The sequence below is a fragment of the Sesamum indicum genome, linkage group LG7 (assembly GCF_000512975.1).
Source record: "Sesamum indicum cultivar Zhongzhi No. 13 linkage group LG7, S_indicum_v1.0, whole genome shotgun sequence".
In the NCBI taxonomy this organism is placed as follows: domain Eukaryota; kingdom Viridiplantae; phylum Streptophyta; class Magnoliopsida; order Lamiales; family Pedaliaceae; genus Sesamum; species Sesamum indicum.
In genome coordinates, this window is record NC_026151.1 from 10718029 (window position 1) to 10736054 (window position 18026).

The 18026-nt window shown below is 36.2% G+C and overlaps 1 protein-coding gene across 1 annotated transcript in view; it reads left to right on the forward strand.

Moving 5' to 3' along the window:
• Positions 920-18026, forward strand: part of LOC105167038 (anaphase-promoting complex subunit 1) — a 23870-nt gene continuing 6763 nt past the window's right edge. Inside the window, exons 1-28 of the mRNA XM_011086594.2 lie at positions 920-1221; positions 1808-1871; positions 3113-3197; positions 3641-3927; positions 4006-4111; positions 4196-4353; positions 4858-5045; positions 5118-5187; positions 6398-6568; positions 7022-7512; positions 9547-10006; positions 10490-10825; positions 11606-11689; positions 11915-12007; positions 12172-12231; positions 12320-12418; positions 12643-12783; positions 13881-13961; positions 15137-15208; positions 15353-15424; positions 15702-15795; positions 15871-15953; positions 16058-16114; positions 16241-16318; positions 16449-16570; positions 16668-16828; positions 17770-17846; positions 17924-18019. Coding sequence (XP_011084896.1) covers positions 998-1221; positions 1808-1871; positions 3113-3197; positions 3641-3927; positions 4006-4111; positions 4196-4353; positions 4858-5045; positions 5118-5187; positions 6398-6568; positions 7022-7512; positions 9547-10006; positions 10490-10825; positions 11606-11689; positions 11915-12007; positions 12172-12231; positions 12320-12418; positions 12643-12783; positions 13881-13961; positions 15137-15208; positions 15353-15424; positions 15702-15795; positions 15871-15953; positions 16058-16114; positions 16241-16318; positions 16449-16570; positions 16668-16828; positions 17770-17846; positions 17924-18019 — 4110 coding nt within the window. The 5' untranslated portion in view covers positions 920-997. The remainder of the gene's footprint in view (positions 1222-1807; positions 1872-3112; positions 3198-3640; positions 3928-4005; positions 4112-4195; positions 4354-4857; positions 5046-5117; positions 5188-6397; positions 6569-7021; positions 7513-9546; positions 10007-10489; positions 10826-11605; positions 11690-11914; positions 12008-12171; positions 12232-12319; positions 12419-12642; positions 12784-13880; positions 13962-15136; positions 15209-15352; positions 15425-15701; positions 15796-15870; positions 15954-16057; positions 16115-16240; positions 16319-16448; positions 16571-16667; positions 16829-17769; positions 17847-17923; positions 18020-18026) is intronic.

Genomic DNA, 18026 nt, shown 5'->3' on the forward strand with positions numbered 1-18026 from the left:
ATATTAATTGATTTTAAATCCTTTTTTCAAATATTATCCTTAAATCCAAACTCAAATATATCGCTTCAAATGCAGTTTGAATGACTTTGATTAATGTTTTTTTCATTCGAAGGTCAAGTATGTTGAAGCCATCACTATTTTGGTATGGGAGACGAATCTATTTATCCAACCTAATTATGCACCGTTTATTTTATTGAATTGTGTTACTTGATATAACTTGATCATCATAGTTCTATACATAATTATATATTGCAGTCTTAAAACAATGTTTTCAGAATTAGATCAAATATTGAACTGATCAAGTTATTGTTTATTGGGTCATTGTACAATTGAATTAAATAAATCAATATTATATATGTATGTATATACATAATATAGCAATATATTATATATCAATTAATTAAGTAAAAAGATGCGAAAAATAAAACTCTCAATCATCTTCATTGGGAAGTTCTTGATTTGCGTTTGGTCGAGGGTTTGAAAATTGAGATAGCTGAGAAAATTGCAATTAATTTAAGGGCAAATCTTATTCTCATTTTCTCTTCATATTTTTGCCGATTTTCAGCTTAAAAAGAAAATATATGTCCGTAGATTTAATCGGTTCAAATTGGGTTGATTGAAATTGATTTATATGTATGATCCAAGTTAAATTCATGATTAGTTTTTTATCGGATTCAACATTAAATTGATCAATTCGATCCAAATATGATAACATAGATTTAAAATCTAATCATAAATTATATACATAACATATTAATGATTTTGAATTATTATTGATTCGAGGATATTCGATATCACTTTATTAAATCAGTCTCAAATTTGTACATTACCCTTGATTGAAAACAGTCGGATATCCACCCGGACCCAAATACCCGTTAGGGTTCTATACTTGTAACTCAACCCAGTTTGGATACCCAAACCCAACAAAAACCCAAAAAAGAGAAAAAGCGCGGGAGATTTGCTCACCTGCTCCTCACTCACCGATTGCACTCCGGAAATGCCCAGCGGCGGCGTTAGAGAGCTCACCGTTCTTTCCGAGTTCAAGCCCTTCGGTTTAACCGCAGAAGCTGCTGATGGCGGTAATTCTTCCTCCGACGATTACCATTACTTCCTCTTCGATCCCCAGGTCGCCAAACAGCGGGATGAGGCGGACGAGCTTGATGATGCTTCGCCCTTATCTAGTGAGAGGAGTGATCATGAGCTTTTTATCAGAGGAAATAGGTGAAGCCCGCATTTTTTAGATGGTTGATTATAGTTCTTGAGTTCTTGAATTTTTGGTATTTGTTGATTAAGAGTTTCGTGAAATTATGAGGGTGGAGTTGATGCAGTTTAAACTGTTGCCTGATTGAAGTCGCGCCGAATTGTTTATTGGAGGAAATTGGCAGTTCGGGAATGTGTGAATCGTTTTGATCTCTCTGGTTTAATTTATGAAAACAATGTAACGGAATCATCTTGTCGGGTAAAGCAGTAAGTTGTGAAAGAAAGTATATCCCTCTCCTGTCAAATGAAACATAATGATGCTCATAAGAAGGAAACATTAATCTTCGCTCCTGTGGCAAAGTGCATGAAAACATCTCCACTTGAAGAGACTGCTACTTAATGAGCAAATTTTGAACTCTCTATATTTTGATTATAGATAAGAATCATTTTGTTTGCAAAAAGTATGCACCGCAGAAAGTTTTCTATCCTGAAGTGTTTTTATTGCATGGTGAACTGAAAAATGGAAATTCATTTTTTCTCATTGATCTTTTGATTTTAGATGTACTTAATGGAAATACTAACTCTAGCCAATTTGAAATTGTGACAGAATCATATGGAGTACAGGCCTTAGAGTTTACAAGAGGTTTAGTCTACCCTCGAAGGTCATCAAGGTGATTGTGGTTTTCAAATGTTAAAATAGTGCTTTTTCATGAAGTTGGAAACTAGTTTAATTCTCCACTTTGTTTTCAGCATGTTGTTATGTTTTCTGTTGTTCACTACTGTGTTGTTGAATGTCCTTGGTAACAGACTTCAAGTTGATTAGCTCAAACGATATTCTTCTAAGACTGGGGAACAACCATAAGCTGAATTTGGTTCATTGTGTTTCTTTTGAGTTTGATTCAGTGAATGCGTACAAATGAGTTCATCTTAGGTGCACCTCATCAAGCTTTACTTGCCTGCTTTTGTTTGTATATTCCTTTCTCCAACGGACCCCTAGAGAGCTGGGATAGACCTTATCCCTAGGGCATCGAACTCAACCAAGAAATTCGAGAAAGAATTTCATTCAGCTGAGGAATTCACAGCACATCCCGTGACCCCTCCATTCATGCTAGAGATCCTCGTGACATTGTTCAGTTACCAAATTCTGCTTTGGTAGAATATACCATTCCCCAGCTTCTTTTTATTCTATCTGAATGCATTTTTTTTCCTCGCGACATTGTTCGTTTACCAAATTTTTCTTTGGTAACTGTACCATCCTCAGCTTCGTTTTATTCATTCTATCTGGATGCATTTTTTTTTCTATGTACATTGCTCCAGGTTGCCTGTGTGATTTCACTTGACTTGACATGCTTAGCCTTTTACTTAGAAGTTACTGCTCATTTTCATGCACTCGAGAATTATGTTTTTTTCTTTTGTTTTCCTGCAGAATGTAGATGCATGATTCCTGTAACATTATTTTTCTAAAAAACATGATTAGTTGTTTTCCTATGTTCACAAACGCCAACCATAAGTCTTGTTTAATAAAATCAAGCAATTGTTAGGATATCTGTTATTCTATGTCTTAGCGGTACGACCTCTGTTTATTACCCTTTGCTACATGAACCGTATTCTGTGATGCTAACTTGATCCAATATTTGAGAAAATGCAAGAGAAGTGAAAGTTAACATTTGATAAAACCTTTTCATCATTTGGAAAATTCTAATAAGAACTGTTAAGTTAACACTTATGTTCTACTGGTTAATTGGAGAACCATCATCCTTGGTTCTGAAAACCCATTTTATCTCACAAAAAATGAGAGAAATTGCTGATAAGAAAGCTAACTTCGTTCCTGTTTGTCTCAGGTATGAGCTTAGTTGGTGTTATTGCTCCATTTTTCAAAGTTGGAAATCAGGCTCATGTTAAAATGTTGCAGGTATGCTGGTGCAGGATGGGTGATATGTCTGAAGCCTTGCTTTGTGTTCTTCAAGTTGATAGGTTAACTATCTATGGAATAGCAGGTAAACTAATCATTTGTCTTTTCCTTTTTCTACGATGCTTCTTGAGTTCTTGTCTGTGTAGAGTTACCCAGGCACGAGAATATTGACAATGACCAAATATTTTCTACCTAGGGTCAATAACTGTAGTTGTCCTTAAGCTCTCTGGAAATGTAATCTTCCTCTTTGTTCCACTTTTAAATATTTAGTCTTTCTGTTACAATTTAGTCACAATGTGGTCGTATTTCTGATTTGTAATGATTGCATGAGTTCATGCAAATTGGCCTAAATTGTGAATATATTGGAACCTGATGGCCCAAAGTGAAATTTTTGCAAGTAAAGGGGTCAGTTGTTTGGTATCAGTCCTTATCTCTTTTATTTCCATATTCAACTGCTAGTCTTCAGACTGCATTTGTAGCTTGCTGCAGTATCTTTTGACAATGAATTTTGTGGCTGTTCCTCTACAGGTGAAATGGTTTCTGTCCCGCTTCCGCATGCCATTGCATCAATATGGCCTCTTCCATTTGGTTTACTTCTCCAGCGGGCACCTGAAGGGAGCTTACTAACAAATATTTCGTTATCATCTTCAAATCCACTTTTGAGTGCTCGTGATGTCTTCCGTCCAAAAAGGGATATTGGATATAGTCCTCAAAATAATTATACTCCGACTCATATATTTGATTTTACCACAAGGAATGATGGGACATCAATGCCTTCCCATCTGATATTGAAGGATCCCTTGGAGGATCCTCAGGTACTAATAATTTCTTTTGGTAATTTTGGAGAATTTTGTATTTTACAGAACATGTTATAATTATATATGGTTTCTTAGATAACTTATATTGAGGAAAGAGGGAAGTTGAATCTGATGCGGGAATTTGATGAAAGAACAATTTGGACTAGTGATTTGGTTCCTCTGATGGCATCATATAACAAAGGTATACACAATCAATTTTCTAAAGTTTAGTACTGTTTCCTCTTGGTTGTATTTACTAAGAGGAGATGCATAAAATTCTTTGTAGGAAAGATGCAGCACTCCCTTTGGGTGGTAGAAGTCAATAACTCCAATCTTGAAGCAGTGAAGTCTAAATCATCTGATTTAATTACTCCGGCCATGTCAACAAAGCATTCTTTCCGAAGGATATGGCAGTGGAAGGGTTCACAGACTGCTGCCAGTAAGGTGGCGAAACTTATTATCTTCTTTGGTGCCTTCTGGATGAACTCCCTATCAGCAAGACTTGTTATTTATACATCTAAAGTTTCAGTTCATTTTTGTTAGATGTATTGTTGAAGAAGAAAATCTTGAAATTTGCAATTGATGCTTTGGAAGCTTTTGTAGTTATGATATCTGCATGTCTTGTTTGGTTTAAGGGGTGTGATTGTGGGCGATTGATAATGACGGGTTGTCCGCAGACCCCTTAGCGTCGAACAGTTTAATTTTGTGTTTGGTTGGCTGGATTATTTCTTGGATGGGTTACTGTATGGGGCTTTTATGGTCGGATATGACCTTCAAGGCACAGTTGAACTGCGGTTTCCATAATATTCTCAGGAACAATGTTTACCCGGTTGGAGCACATATTAAGTTATAGACTGTATTACCTTTATTTAGGAGTCAAGCACCTGATTTTAATTTTCCTTGTTTCCTTCACATCTTTTGACTTTTTTGGTGTTAATTTTTCATCAGGTTTTTCTTGCCACCGATGGTGATGTTAGACCAATAATTTGTTTTCTTCTCCAAGAACAAAAGAAGTTGTTGTCCTTACGAATTCAGAGCCTGGAGATAAATAACGAGATAGTTTATGATATCAAGCCTGACATGAGCTGGAGCATATCAGCAATTGCTGCCGCTGCTGTTACCGTTACTCGGCCCAAGTATGTTTACTTCTTTTCTAATGTTAATATTTTTTCCCTCCTAATTTGTGCAGTGACTAGAGAGTAATGCAGAGCCAGAGTGGGACAACTTCCCCTTAGGGATGTCATTGCTTTGACTCCAGAAAACACACTTCTTCTCCATGTAAGTTGCTGGAACTCTCAGCTTATTCGTTCCCAATAAACTATCTCCATCTGTACTAGATGATTTATTTTGTGTATGCGCTCTCAATTTTTACTATCTGGGAGATGCCAGCTGTTAAGAAGTTGCTCTTTCATGCCTGTACTTTCTATTTCTGTTGGATCATGACCGCAGCTATTTTCCATATCCTCTGGAATCGAAACTCTATGTTTGTTATGTTTCCATATTTCTCTTTTGTGGATCATGCCAGTATAAATGTTATTCCCTCGGCAGCCAGAGTTCTGTGCTCCAAACAGTTTGTTTCCTTCTTGGTATAAGAAGAATTGTTTTTGTCAATAGTTTTTGTTGGTTTCTCTTTCATGTGTAGCCTGGAGGTAAATGGTGGAAGTGAATCTTTTGTTGTTGTTGTTTTTTTCTGTTGTTTTTTTCTTCTTCGCTCTCTCTTTTTCCCCCCTTCTCCTGTTAACTCCTTCATCTTTAGAAGACTATGTTAAGTAATATGTGATATTCCGCCAGGCTCTTTGCTTGTATTATTGTTTTGTTGGAGATCTCTCTCGCACATTCTCTTACTGAATTGTATTGTTCTTTACTGAATACTGAGATCAATTATGGTGGTCATGACCCATGTAAAAGAGGGTTTCATGTTGATTTTCTGTTGAAACAGACTGGGAGGTGCTCAAGTAAGAAGAAAAGGGATGTATTAAGTTACATTATATGCCCGAGGGAAAGATATTATTTATTTCTTGTTCCTATCAAGAATGATAACTGCCAATCGTGTGCGCAAATTTGGCTAGCTTATAATTAGAACTCTTCCTCAGTCTTTTCTGCAATTGGGACAGCTGAAATTAGAAATGATTGGAGTCAGCAGTGGTCCTTGCATAAATGGGAAATTGTTTTATTTACATAGCTGCATGTAAACCAGCTTCTTGAAATGATTATGCGAATCTATAACTTCTAAAATTAAGATGGACAATTTGGTTAGGATGATAAAAAATTAATGTACTACGCTAGGTTCAAGAATGTTTGATTAGTCTGTGACTTCATTTCATTACGGTTGATGCATCTGATAGTAACAAATGCATTCTGCAGGTTGATGTAAATGTAACTTAACGAGATTGCGTTTTGTGTAATCTATCACTTACCTTTTTATACCATAGTTTTCAGTCGAGGTTCTATGTCTGTGCTTTCACGGTGTTGGCCTTTATAACTGCAGTCAGGGAACCTATGCTTGTGCAAATACATTTTGCCTTTCCCTTTGGGTAAGGAACAGTTTTTGAGTGGAATCAAAGTTTCGGGGACCAACAACAGCATACATGATCTGAAAATTGTAGATTTAGCTGATGCTGTAGAAGGACGTGTGAACATAGTTCTGAACAATGGACAGGTATGTCTACAAATGAGTACAGTCTTCTGCAAAATGATCAATGAAAAATCACATAAATTACTAGAGAGAGATAGAAACTTTACACCTCTAATTAGTACATTTTACCTGGAGCTTCTTGTTGTAATGAGAAATTATGAAGAGAATTTGGGTACTTGGTTGGTTTTGGAGAATTTCAGTCAAAGTGAGATGAAGAATGTTCAATTACTTGGCTCTATTCCTTGGATCAACATTATGCTCTCTTTTTCTCAGTTGGAAACAACAAGTGATTCTATCTGGACATCTGAACATAAATAACAGAGAAGAGAAAACAGATTTAAAATGCACAATCTGAAGAAGTTTCTTATTAATCACCATAATCTTTTATATACTGTTAATTTTTTTTCAGCATTCTTTTTCCTTTTTATAGTAATCATGTTAATATGCATGCTAACTCTTTCCTTTTTTCTGCTTTAGAATTACAGATGTACATTGCGACGGAGTCCTTCATCATCTCTAACTAATGAATGTATCACAGCAATGTCAGAAGGGCTTAGCTCTAGTTTGTACAGTCACTTCCTTGGCCTTCTATGGGGTGATGATGAGTCAACTTATTTAGCTAATGCAAATTCTAGTGCTGATACAGAATGGGAGTCCTTCTGTAATGTGATAACAAAAATGTGTCGGAAGCCTAGTACTACCTCCCCATTATTGTCAGATACAGTTTCTCATTCATCTTGGGAGTACCTGATCCAGAGCAAATACAACCAGCAGTATCTCAGAAGCAATTTTGTTGCTGGTGCTTTTCCTGGATTATCATCCGACTTTCAGGGATTTGATTCATCTGGTACTATCATAGCTGACACCCCGAATACGGAGGAAACCTTCTACGTGAATTTCCTGACTGAAACACTGGACTCCTTGCATGCAGTGTATGAAACCCTTAAACTTGACAATCTCCGTAGAAGGTGCGACTTCTGTACTTTTTATCTTTATTATATTCCCTGTCTATGTCACTATGATAATTCTTCTTTCACTGTCATTCAGTTGGTTAATAGTGCATAACCTCTTTAATGCATATAAACTGTCCTACCGTGCCATAGATGCTACTGAAAGTTCCCTGTATTTTGGATTTAGCCTTGGACTTCATCAGAATGAATAATCTCATCTTGACCAAACAGCTCAAGCGAGTGACTCTTGGGCCGCAGCATGTATATAAGGACTAAAGTACTATTCATATCGAGAACATGACCCAGCTGGGTTTTCATAGCGTTTCGTTTACTGATTCGGGGAATCTACACTTGCTACAGAAAAAGCAGAAATAGGTTCATGTTTGAATCTTTCATTAGATTGGACCTTCTGAAGGTTAAACAACAAATTTGCATACAGTTTCTGCCCAGGTGGTCCAGAAAGAGCACATGAAGTCAGAATGCAAACAGAAGTTTTTTGTTTCTTGGGGGCTTTAGATCTTCTATGATCAATTTCAAGATGATTGGTTATTTGGATCAGTGACTATCACAACTGAGATCATTATAGAAAGATTTTACTGTAAACTCCATTATTAGTGTGAGTCCTGATGTTTCCGAGGAATAGGTGTACCACCAATTACTAGGGAATCACTCTACCATCAGATTTTACTGGTTGCTTGCCAGAGAATGTTGTCATTAGGAAATCACATTTAACTAGTTCCAACAGCTTTTCAGTTTCACAGAAGGATCTGTCTATGTACCAGGAATCTGGATTCACATCTTCTTATTTTTAAATGTTGACCTTTCTATACGGAGTCTCATGATTTAGATCCAAGAGAAATGTTCTTTTGGTGTTCTTTTTCATGAAACATGGCAACACATGAAAAATCCTCTCTTAAAAATCTCTCCAGACTCAGAGTAGCAATCAAAACAGTTCTAGCTTTCTGGTACTTTCAGGCTCAAGCTGTTTTTTCCTTTTTCCCTAACCACATTTGCCCATGCAATTGATGAATCTTCCTTTCTCATAATGTTTGGCTTGAGGAAGGTTGTTAAGTCAATATAGGGGCCTCAGAGGAGGGGGGAAGCCAATATTTGGTCAATGATGTAACAGATTGAGTGGAGGTGGTTCTATTGCCGGATAAAGGGGCTAGATAATGTCTTTTCCCTTTTAATACTAGGACCATACATGCAAACTCTAGAATGGATGTAAAGATACTAGTACGTCGTTGTCAAATTTACCATTCGGCAATGCCAGTACTATTAGACTCTTTTTGTAAGCTTGGATTTGATGTGTGAAGACACAAAAATTTGAGATGATAACACACTAAATTTTTGACTGGAGAATAGCAGAGCTGACTAGTCTTCTCTTTCTCAGCTTGGGTCTTCAAAGTTCGGTTGTGTTGGTTATCGATACGATATAGTTGTGGTAGTCAACAAAAGTTGTTTCTTGTTTATGTCTGTCAACTAAAGCAAGTCTGGTTTGCTGTACTGGCTTTTGGATGATGCTGACAACAGGGAAGAGAGGAATTAAAGCTCATAGTGATGGCCTGTCAGTAATTTCAGATAAAATTTTATGAATGAGATTTTAGATGAAAGATTGACAAGCTTCCCCGTACTATTTGCAAATAGAATTTGAGGGACAATATTGAAGTAATGTTTCACGTTAATATTAATCCCTGCAATGAGTATGAGTACTTGCGAATGTCATAGACATGCAAAGACGAAAAAAGGAAATAGGATACAACTTATATGCATATCTCTATTCCTGGAGCTTAATGTGCATCGAATCTGCTTCTGTTTTATGTATTTGTAGGCTTTTCAGAACTGGTATCCTTTGCTCCTTTGGTAATCTCTGTTTCTTATCTTTTTGGGGCTTCATTATGCCCGCCCACTTTAACTATTGTCCTATAATACTCTCTGTTGGAGATTAACTAGCATTCTCAATTTCTTGTTTCGGTTGAGCTTCTGCATTCATGCACAACTTGCAGTCTGAGTTCTACAAATTGTGGACTTAAAGTTTCTCTATTACTATAGGGACTTGGGTCTTCTGGTAGTTCTTTTATGTGATATTGCTGATTTCTTGCATGAAGTGAGCTACTTGGATCACTACAAACGTGATTTTCCTGGACTTGTGAAAGAACTTGGGATGTCTCAAAACTTGTTTATACCAAGAACTCCCCCAAGTTTGTTGAGATGGCTTGAAAACTGCTTGCAGCATGGATATGGTTTTGCCAGTACCTGTGACCTTCCACCACTGATCTGTAAAGATGGAACTTCTATTGTGAACTGGGCGCGGAAGATAGTTTCTTTTTATAGTCTCTTATCTGGTGCAGATCAATCAGGAAATAAACTGTCATCTGGTGTTACCTGTAATATTGTGCCCGGACTATATCGTACTCGGGAGGAGCTTACAGTTTTGGGAATGGTTGGTGAAAAATTTGGCTTGCAGCATTTGGACTTGCTGCCAGCTGGTGTCTCTCTTCCACTGAGGCATGTAAGTTGACACCTCACAATAATGATGCTTATTGTTGTTGAAATCATCTTTATTTTAAAGTTACCTTATGTTTGGGCTTTAGTGTCAATGGTGGTCAGTATGATTTTTCCTATTGGATACCCACCTCATTTATTTTAAGGTCAAACACATGAAATTCCTTTTATAATTGGGTGGCATTGAGATGAAGCTGGCTTCTTCATCTTGGCCTGACTAGAATACTATGACCACATCATCTAAAAGCTTAGCCTTTAGGGAGTATATATGCATTATAATACTCTATATGTTTAAGAGTGACTATCATGGTTTTCTAAAGAACTCTGAATAATGAGTAACATGCATCAGATGTTCATCATATGTTCTTTTATCTGTCCTCCAGTATGATTGTGAATCTTGTTGTGGGACTTGGTTATATTATCAGTTATTTTAGTTGTCCTGTGACATACAAAATTGTGAATCATTAGATGTTTGTAATGTGTTGCTTAGGCTATAGACAAGTGCCGCGAGTCTCCTCCGACCAATTGGCCTGCTGCTGCATATGTGTTGCTTGGTCGTGAAGATTTAGCATTGCTACATCTGAGAAATCCCACAAAATCTGTTGAACTTGACATCAAGAAGACAAATTTGATTTCAGTGTCTACGCCTTACATGTTACCCCTGCATCCAGTTACCATACCTTCCTCGGTTGCGGATACACTTGAAATGGACAGTACCAAGCTAGAGGACATAGATACTTTTGAGGGATCTGTGGCAGATGGAATGGAGCATATTTTTAACTCTAGCACACAGTTACGCTATGGTCGTGATCTGCGGCTCAATGAGGTGAGTTCCAAGCTAGCAACTTATGTTAACTCTGGACCAGCTGGAACTTTCTTTTTGGATTAAGATTCCCTTGAGTAACCAACCATGGTTTTGTATTTCTTGATCCTTTTAACTGTTATAGATTTCCTTGCATGCTGTATTTGCTCTGATTTCTTCTTTAAATACATTAACCTTCAGATCCTTTTCAGTTCTTTTACATGCTTAATGCTTATACGTTCTTTGTTAGAGTTGAAGAAGGAAGTTAATGATACTGCACTTCAATGATAATTGTTCATGTGGAACTTTGCTTTTCAATTAGCTCATGTACATTTGCTTGCTTACCTTCTTTTTTATGTTGTGTCCTTGATCAATTTGTTTTCTGGATTATGCACGACTCGAGCTTCAAGGCATGTGATGCATGCGCGCGGGAGTTAGATGATTTTGCTGCAGTCTGCACATGCACATACATATATGTTTCGAGTTATTTATGGATATTTGAATTCCCATTCTTCAGTTCTTTGATGTGGTTCAAGTTATTTATGGATATTTGTTTCACTCTGTTCTCAATGCAAGTGACATGGTTTCTATCATGTAGCTTTGCAGTTTGTTTTAGTCTGGCACTTTCTTCATCAACATAGATACGTGTTGGGAGGATATACTTTCTACTGTTTTGGAGATTGCTCTGACAGACATTTAGATTGTTTTGTGTTGTGTTGTCTTGATGATGCAACTTCAATTTAACTTTTTTGTATGTAGCTCTTGTAGATATTGCAGATGACAGTTCAATTGTGATTTTCATAGGTCAGACGACTTTTGTGCTCTGCAAGACCTGTAGCTATTCAAACACCTGTTAACCCTACAGCATCTGATCAGGACTTCCAACAGGTATCTGGTGCTTCAGTAACTTCAGTATCTGGTACATTTGTTATTTATAATTTACTCGCCAGTTTTTGATTTAAGCACATTTGTTATTTATAATTTACTACTCATGACAATATTCCACTTGAAAGATATTGCAATAGATATAAATTCTGGTTTCCTATCCCTCAAAGGTTAGGTTAATTTTTCTAAAGACATATGTGGTGGTTTATTCTGATATGACTTCTGCAGACTCAGCTCTGGCATCTTGCTCAAAGAACTACTGCTCTTCCTTTTGGTCGTGGGGCATTTACACTGGGTACAATATGTACTCTTTTGACAGAGGTGCTTGTTACGATGTTTTGGTATTTTTGTACTTCTCTTAACCCGTCATCTTTTGTCACAAGCCTCCAAACTGGAATTTTCCCTTATTTATTCCATACTTTTGTTTTACTACCCAAATGGATACATTGAGGCATAGTACTATCATTTGAATAATTTTTATTCAGGCACTTACTGTTCCAAAGCTTGTTTTAGCTGGGAGGTTGCCTGCTCAACAAAATGCAACGGTATGCCTGGTTGAAATAGTAGGTTAATATGAATGTTCATCTTGTTGGTACATTTGATAATTATACAAGAAATCGAAAAATGGCGCAGGTTAATTTGGATCCAAACATTAGAAATATTCAAGAGCTTAAGTCTTGGCCAGAGTTTCACAATGCTGTTGCTGCTGGCTTGAGGCTGTCTCCTCTCCAGGTCTATTTTCTATATATTCCTTCGTTTTCTTTACTGATCATTGGTTTCCAATATCAATACTGAGTTTTATGATTTTCGTTATTTCTGCATGGTGATGGACTTTAGCTCTACATTTGGATTGTGAATTTCAGCCTATAAGCGTGTCTTATTTTCTAAACTTGACTTTGCTTCAAGACTTGCTGGTATTCGCTAAATTCTTCTGCATTGTTTACTTCTATATGCAGGGAAAAATGTCTAGAACATGGATACTCTATAACAAACCAGATGAGCCTAATGTTACTCATGCTGGCCTTCTTCTTGCTTTGGGTTTGCATGGACATCTCCGGGTCCTAACTATTACAGATATATTCCAGTATTATTCACAGGTTACTATATCTATGTTTGGACACCCTATTATATCATGATTGTTGATTTTCTGCTTTTTCCTTTTGCTTTTCTATGGAGTCGTCTTCATTCACGAGACTAATTGCTTTTACGTAATATACATATATATATATTTTAATCGCACCCACCTGGTGTGCATATTTTCATTTTTCTTTGTAATTTTAGATTTAGTTTTTATTTTTTCTCATCAGCTTGTAGATGTAACCGCTGGACTCTTTTTTGCAGTCTTTTATCATTGGGTTTAGGGCAACATAATTGACATGCACTTAATTTTTTGGATTTACTATATGCATGATTCTTGCCATTTTTACCAGTGGTTGGAATATGTTTTATGACGAAACCTTTGAATGCCAGCTGGAGGGGCATAAATTTGCAATGCTAATTGGATACATAGTTGGGAAATTTTTCCTTGAAATGATATCTTGGAGAACTTCTGAACTTTAGTTTCATGTTATACCTATATCTACTCAAACAAAGAGTGGTAAAAATCAGAGCATATTGAAAGTTGGTCTTGTATGGTACCACAAGACGAGATTTCGTTGAAATTCTATTAGGGAATTTTCAAACATTAGGTTGCTATTGTATCTATATACACTAAGACAAAGAGTTGTCAAATTTAAAGAATACTGGAGATTTGTGTATTCAGGAGTTCTTCTCCAACAATGGCATGCGATTCATTGGTTTTCTTTTCCAGAGTTTGCTGGTAACTGAAAAGAAATAAAACTGCTTGCTTTGCTGGTGGTTATGCTGACCCTATTATCAACCAGTTATTTGCATCCAATAATCTTAACCGAAGTTCTTTTTGGCATGTGTTCACTCTGCAAGTATGGTTTACCAAGGCAATGGCATGAATGGGCTTTTGCAAACATATCAAGTAAAATGTTGATGCCTAATGGAAACAATGTCATAACTAATTTCATCCTTGCATTCTGCAATTTCACAGGCATTAAACCTGACCAACAACCCACGCAAGTACTTTGATTTGCTGCTCTATTTTGTTTTTATGCATTTCGTCTTTCTTACACTTCCAATATTTTTATGCTTCCCTATTCTCTCTGTTTTAATTTTTCCTTTGTAGGAACATGAAAGTACTACTGTGGGACTAATGATTGGCCTTGCAGCTTCATATAGGGGAACCATGCAACCATCAATTTCAAAGGTAAAAAACCGACACTTGTTTTATTTTTGAAAATGTTTTCAACTTTATTTCGCTGAGTTAATATGTATATACTACTAGAAAAATTTCTTTTGAACTAGATCATGAATTTCAAGCAGGTAATATTTGACCTGAAATTTCACAAGTTGGATACAAATCATTTTGGTCATTGAGTTGTGCTATTAATATATGTTGCTTTTGTCATAATTGCCAAATTGGTATGTGATGGATTTTAATGACAATTATAACCCTTTAAATTCTAACTTGGTCTTGCATATGTATATGATATATCCTTTTGACTAAAATTATCATAACTTAAGTTGACATGATATAAAATTGACAACAAGTAGCGATAGAAGTAACACAAAAATATATTTTTAATTGAAAAATTAAAATTAAATATACCTGAAAACAGTGATCTTTGAAATTATGTTTCATGAGGTTACATTTGAATTTGAATTTTAAAAATTGAGGTTGAAGAGAAAGAGTAGAGTTGATAAGAGAAACATTTGCTTTGCTTTTGCTACAGTTTACCCTTTGTGTTTGTTAGGCCTTTTGGATAAAGTTGAAGTCCAAAAAGTTAAAAACAACGAAAATGTATGGCTGCAGAATCTTCACTTTTAAATTCTCATGAGAGTTCAGTATGACCTTAAGGAAAAAATAATCTTGCCGCAAGATCAAAGTTATTCTGCCTCCAAATATTTTAATTTCAATTTCACTGTTCCATTATGGTCCTTTTGTGTCTTATATATGATAGACCTATGTTAATTATGAGCGAATTAGTGCAAACAAAATCCAATACTGAATGGAACAGTAGTGCTTAAAAGGTACCTTTGGTGATTATAAGAAAGTTGGGTGTAGAATTAGCCAATTAGGTGGATTTTATCTAGTGTATACCAATTTAACATACAGGCAAAATACAGTGCCAATTAGAAAATTTACAGAAATCTTATACCCATTAGAGATTAAAGACAAAACTCAGCTTATTATTTTTACTCTATTAACGGCAATTGGCAAGTATCTAGTTTTTGGTTCTATGCAGTGCTTCATATTTGTTCCCTAGTATTGGTGTAACTGGTTGAGAAATTTAATACTTTATACTTAATGTTTATATGCTATCTGGTGAACTCTTGTTGCCAACAATTGAGTATTGACGTAATTATTTCAATTTTCACCAGTCTCTATATGTGCACTTGCCTGCCCGCCATCCATCTTCATTTCCAGAACTGGAACTGCCAACCCTTATACAGGTAAATTGCCAAGGATTATGGGTGATTTGAATTGCATCTAGAATCCTTTGATGTTCCATTTTTGACCTGTTGCTTTGTGCCTATCTTAGGTGGTTCTGATTTTTCTATAGAAAGAGCTTTAACTCTAAATTTGTAAATTTCCAGTCAGCAGCTCTTATTTCTGTTGGGCTTCTCTACGAGGGATCGGCACACCCACAAACAATGCAAATTCTTCTGGTAATTTTGTCAGTTAATCTGATTCTAGGGGATCCAAGTTGATTATTATTGTTATTAGTTTAATTTTATTGTTTGACGTGTTATGTTTGAGCAATACTCTTACTGAAACCTACTTTTAAGAATGGCAGAGGCAAGTCACTATTCTTTTTGTCTTTTCTTTTTTTTTTAAATTTTTTACTTTGTATTCTCTTGCATATTCTTTTATCACATGTTATGAAATAATGGCAGTCTAAGATGCCGATATTGGTTTTTGTAATATGTTTAACTTCTTTTCCAGGGTGAAATAGGTCGCAGAAGTGGAGGAGATAATGTTCTTGAAAGGGAGGGCTACGCAGTTTCAGCTGGATTTTCACTAGGACTTGTTGCATTAGGTTTGGTTTTTAAATTTGTCAGTTAGTTAATTCTATGTTTTAGCTAACCCACACCCACCCCCTTTGTTAATGAAGGTTGTGGTGAAGAGGCTATTGGCTCTACAGATACCTTGGTGGGTCGGTTGTTCCAATACATTGGTGGCAAAGAACTTCATAATGTATGTACTGCCATATCTGAACCAGATATTGGTACAACTATGATTGTTTATTTTCACAGAGTTTTTGAAATTGTGTTGCTGATTGTAATACTCTTGGTTTACAGGATCGAGTCCCTCTCTTTTCATCATCAGCTGATGAGCACAATCGAAATGCTGGACAGGTTTGTTTGATACATTATCTGATATATTATATTGCTTTGTCGGAGTACCGATACACTTCGAAATCAATATATTATATGGTTTCAAATTTCTCATTTTCTCAAGTATCACCACTTTTCTCCTACTAGATTATCGATGGGAATCTATTCAATATTGATGTTACTGCACCAGGAGCTATAATTGCTCTTGCTTTGATGTACTTGAAGGTAAAATGTAGCATGAAGTCTCTTTAGTAATTTTTTCCTCATGACAAGTTATAACTGGTTTTTTTAGCTTCCTCTTATTTCCTGATCTTGTCCAAGAGATATTTTGGTTTAACTGCTGTGACTTGAACAGACAGAATCACAGTTGATAGTGTCTAGGCTGTCAATTCCGCAAACTAAGTTCGAGTTGCAGTACGTAAGGCCTGATTTTATATTGCTCCGTGTCATTGCTCGGAATTTGATAATGTGGAGCAGGTATGGTGTTCAGTTGGCATGCTAAGAGATGAGATGTTTATAAATGACTCTCTGAAATCTCTGAAATTGTGGTTAATGCCATCTTAATATTGCACAGAATTCATCCATCAGAAGACTGGATTGAGGCGCAGATTCCTGAAGTTGTCAAAAACGGGGTAAAGGGCCTTGGAAGTGACATGGATGATCAATATGAGATGGACGCTGAAGCATTTGTTCAGGCATATGTCAATATAGTGGTTGGGGCATGCATTTCTCTTGGTATGTCTCTCCATTGTTGAATATCGAAGAAATAATATGATATTTATTTGTATATTTTTTCCCCTAAATTTTTGATATGACGTCATTCTAACCTTATCGGTCACTTGTAGGAGCATGTCCAATATCATATATACAGAGTTGTTAGCTTTGAACTTTTCACATTTGGAATTATTACTTTCTTCACAAAATGGACAGACATGGACTTCACTTGTTCTTTGGCTGTTCGAAATTGGATGGCACTTTATCCTTTGTCATTCTAAACTTTAGCCAGGTCAAAATATGGAATCTTCTGATACAAGAGCAGGCTAGAACAGAGGCCTAAAAATCTGTATAGCGGTTTTCTGCATACAATTTCCTCAAGGAAGGTTCTTTGCGGTTCTTCCGTTTATTCTCAGTCTCCTTCCTGATTGTGTCTGATCTTTTCTAAGGATATGAACTTTTTGTGGTTTAAGGAATTAATTGAAAAAGGACTATTGCCCTAAACATCCTTTCTGCACATTATGGGAGTCAACTCATGCTTACTTTCTTTGTGGGAACACCTTTCTGAAGCTTTCAGTATAACTAAAGGTGAAAAAGAAAGAAAAAGAGAGGTTGTCAACCTCAATGTTCTCTCTAAGTCCAAATTGTGGTTCTTGTCTCCATTTATCTTTGTGGCTTGAACTTCCACGACTAACAAATGGTTTCACGTGGAATTTGACATATTTCAGTAAATTTATCCATCCCATCCTTCATTGCTTCTTTCTCTTGAGCCTCTTTGATTTCATGTTTAAACTGCCTGGATGTCAATTTACCACCAGTTACAGGTCTTAAATAACTTCTCATCAGAACTCTTATGACTTGATATATGTTATATTTCTTTATGGCAGAAAACGAGTAATAACTTCTCGGCTTCTGGTAATTCAGTGATTTGGCAAAAAGTATTAATCACGGCATGTTTGCAGGGTTGCGATTTGCTGGTACAAGAGATGGAAATGCACAAGAGTTGCTTTACAAATACGCTGTCTACTTCCTAAATGAGGTTTGTACCAAAAATGATGTTACTGCATCTCATATTGATCAACCGTATGTGTAAGAAGCTCACTACTGTACCTGCAGATAAAGCCTATTTGTGTTTCCAATGGAATTGGTTTGCCTAAAGGATTATCTGTCTATGTTGACCGTGGGACATTGGAGACATGCCTTCATCTAATTGTTCTTT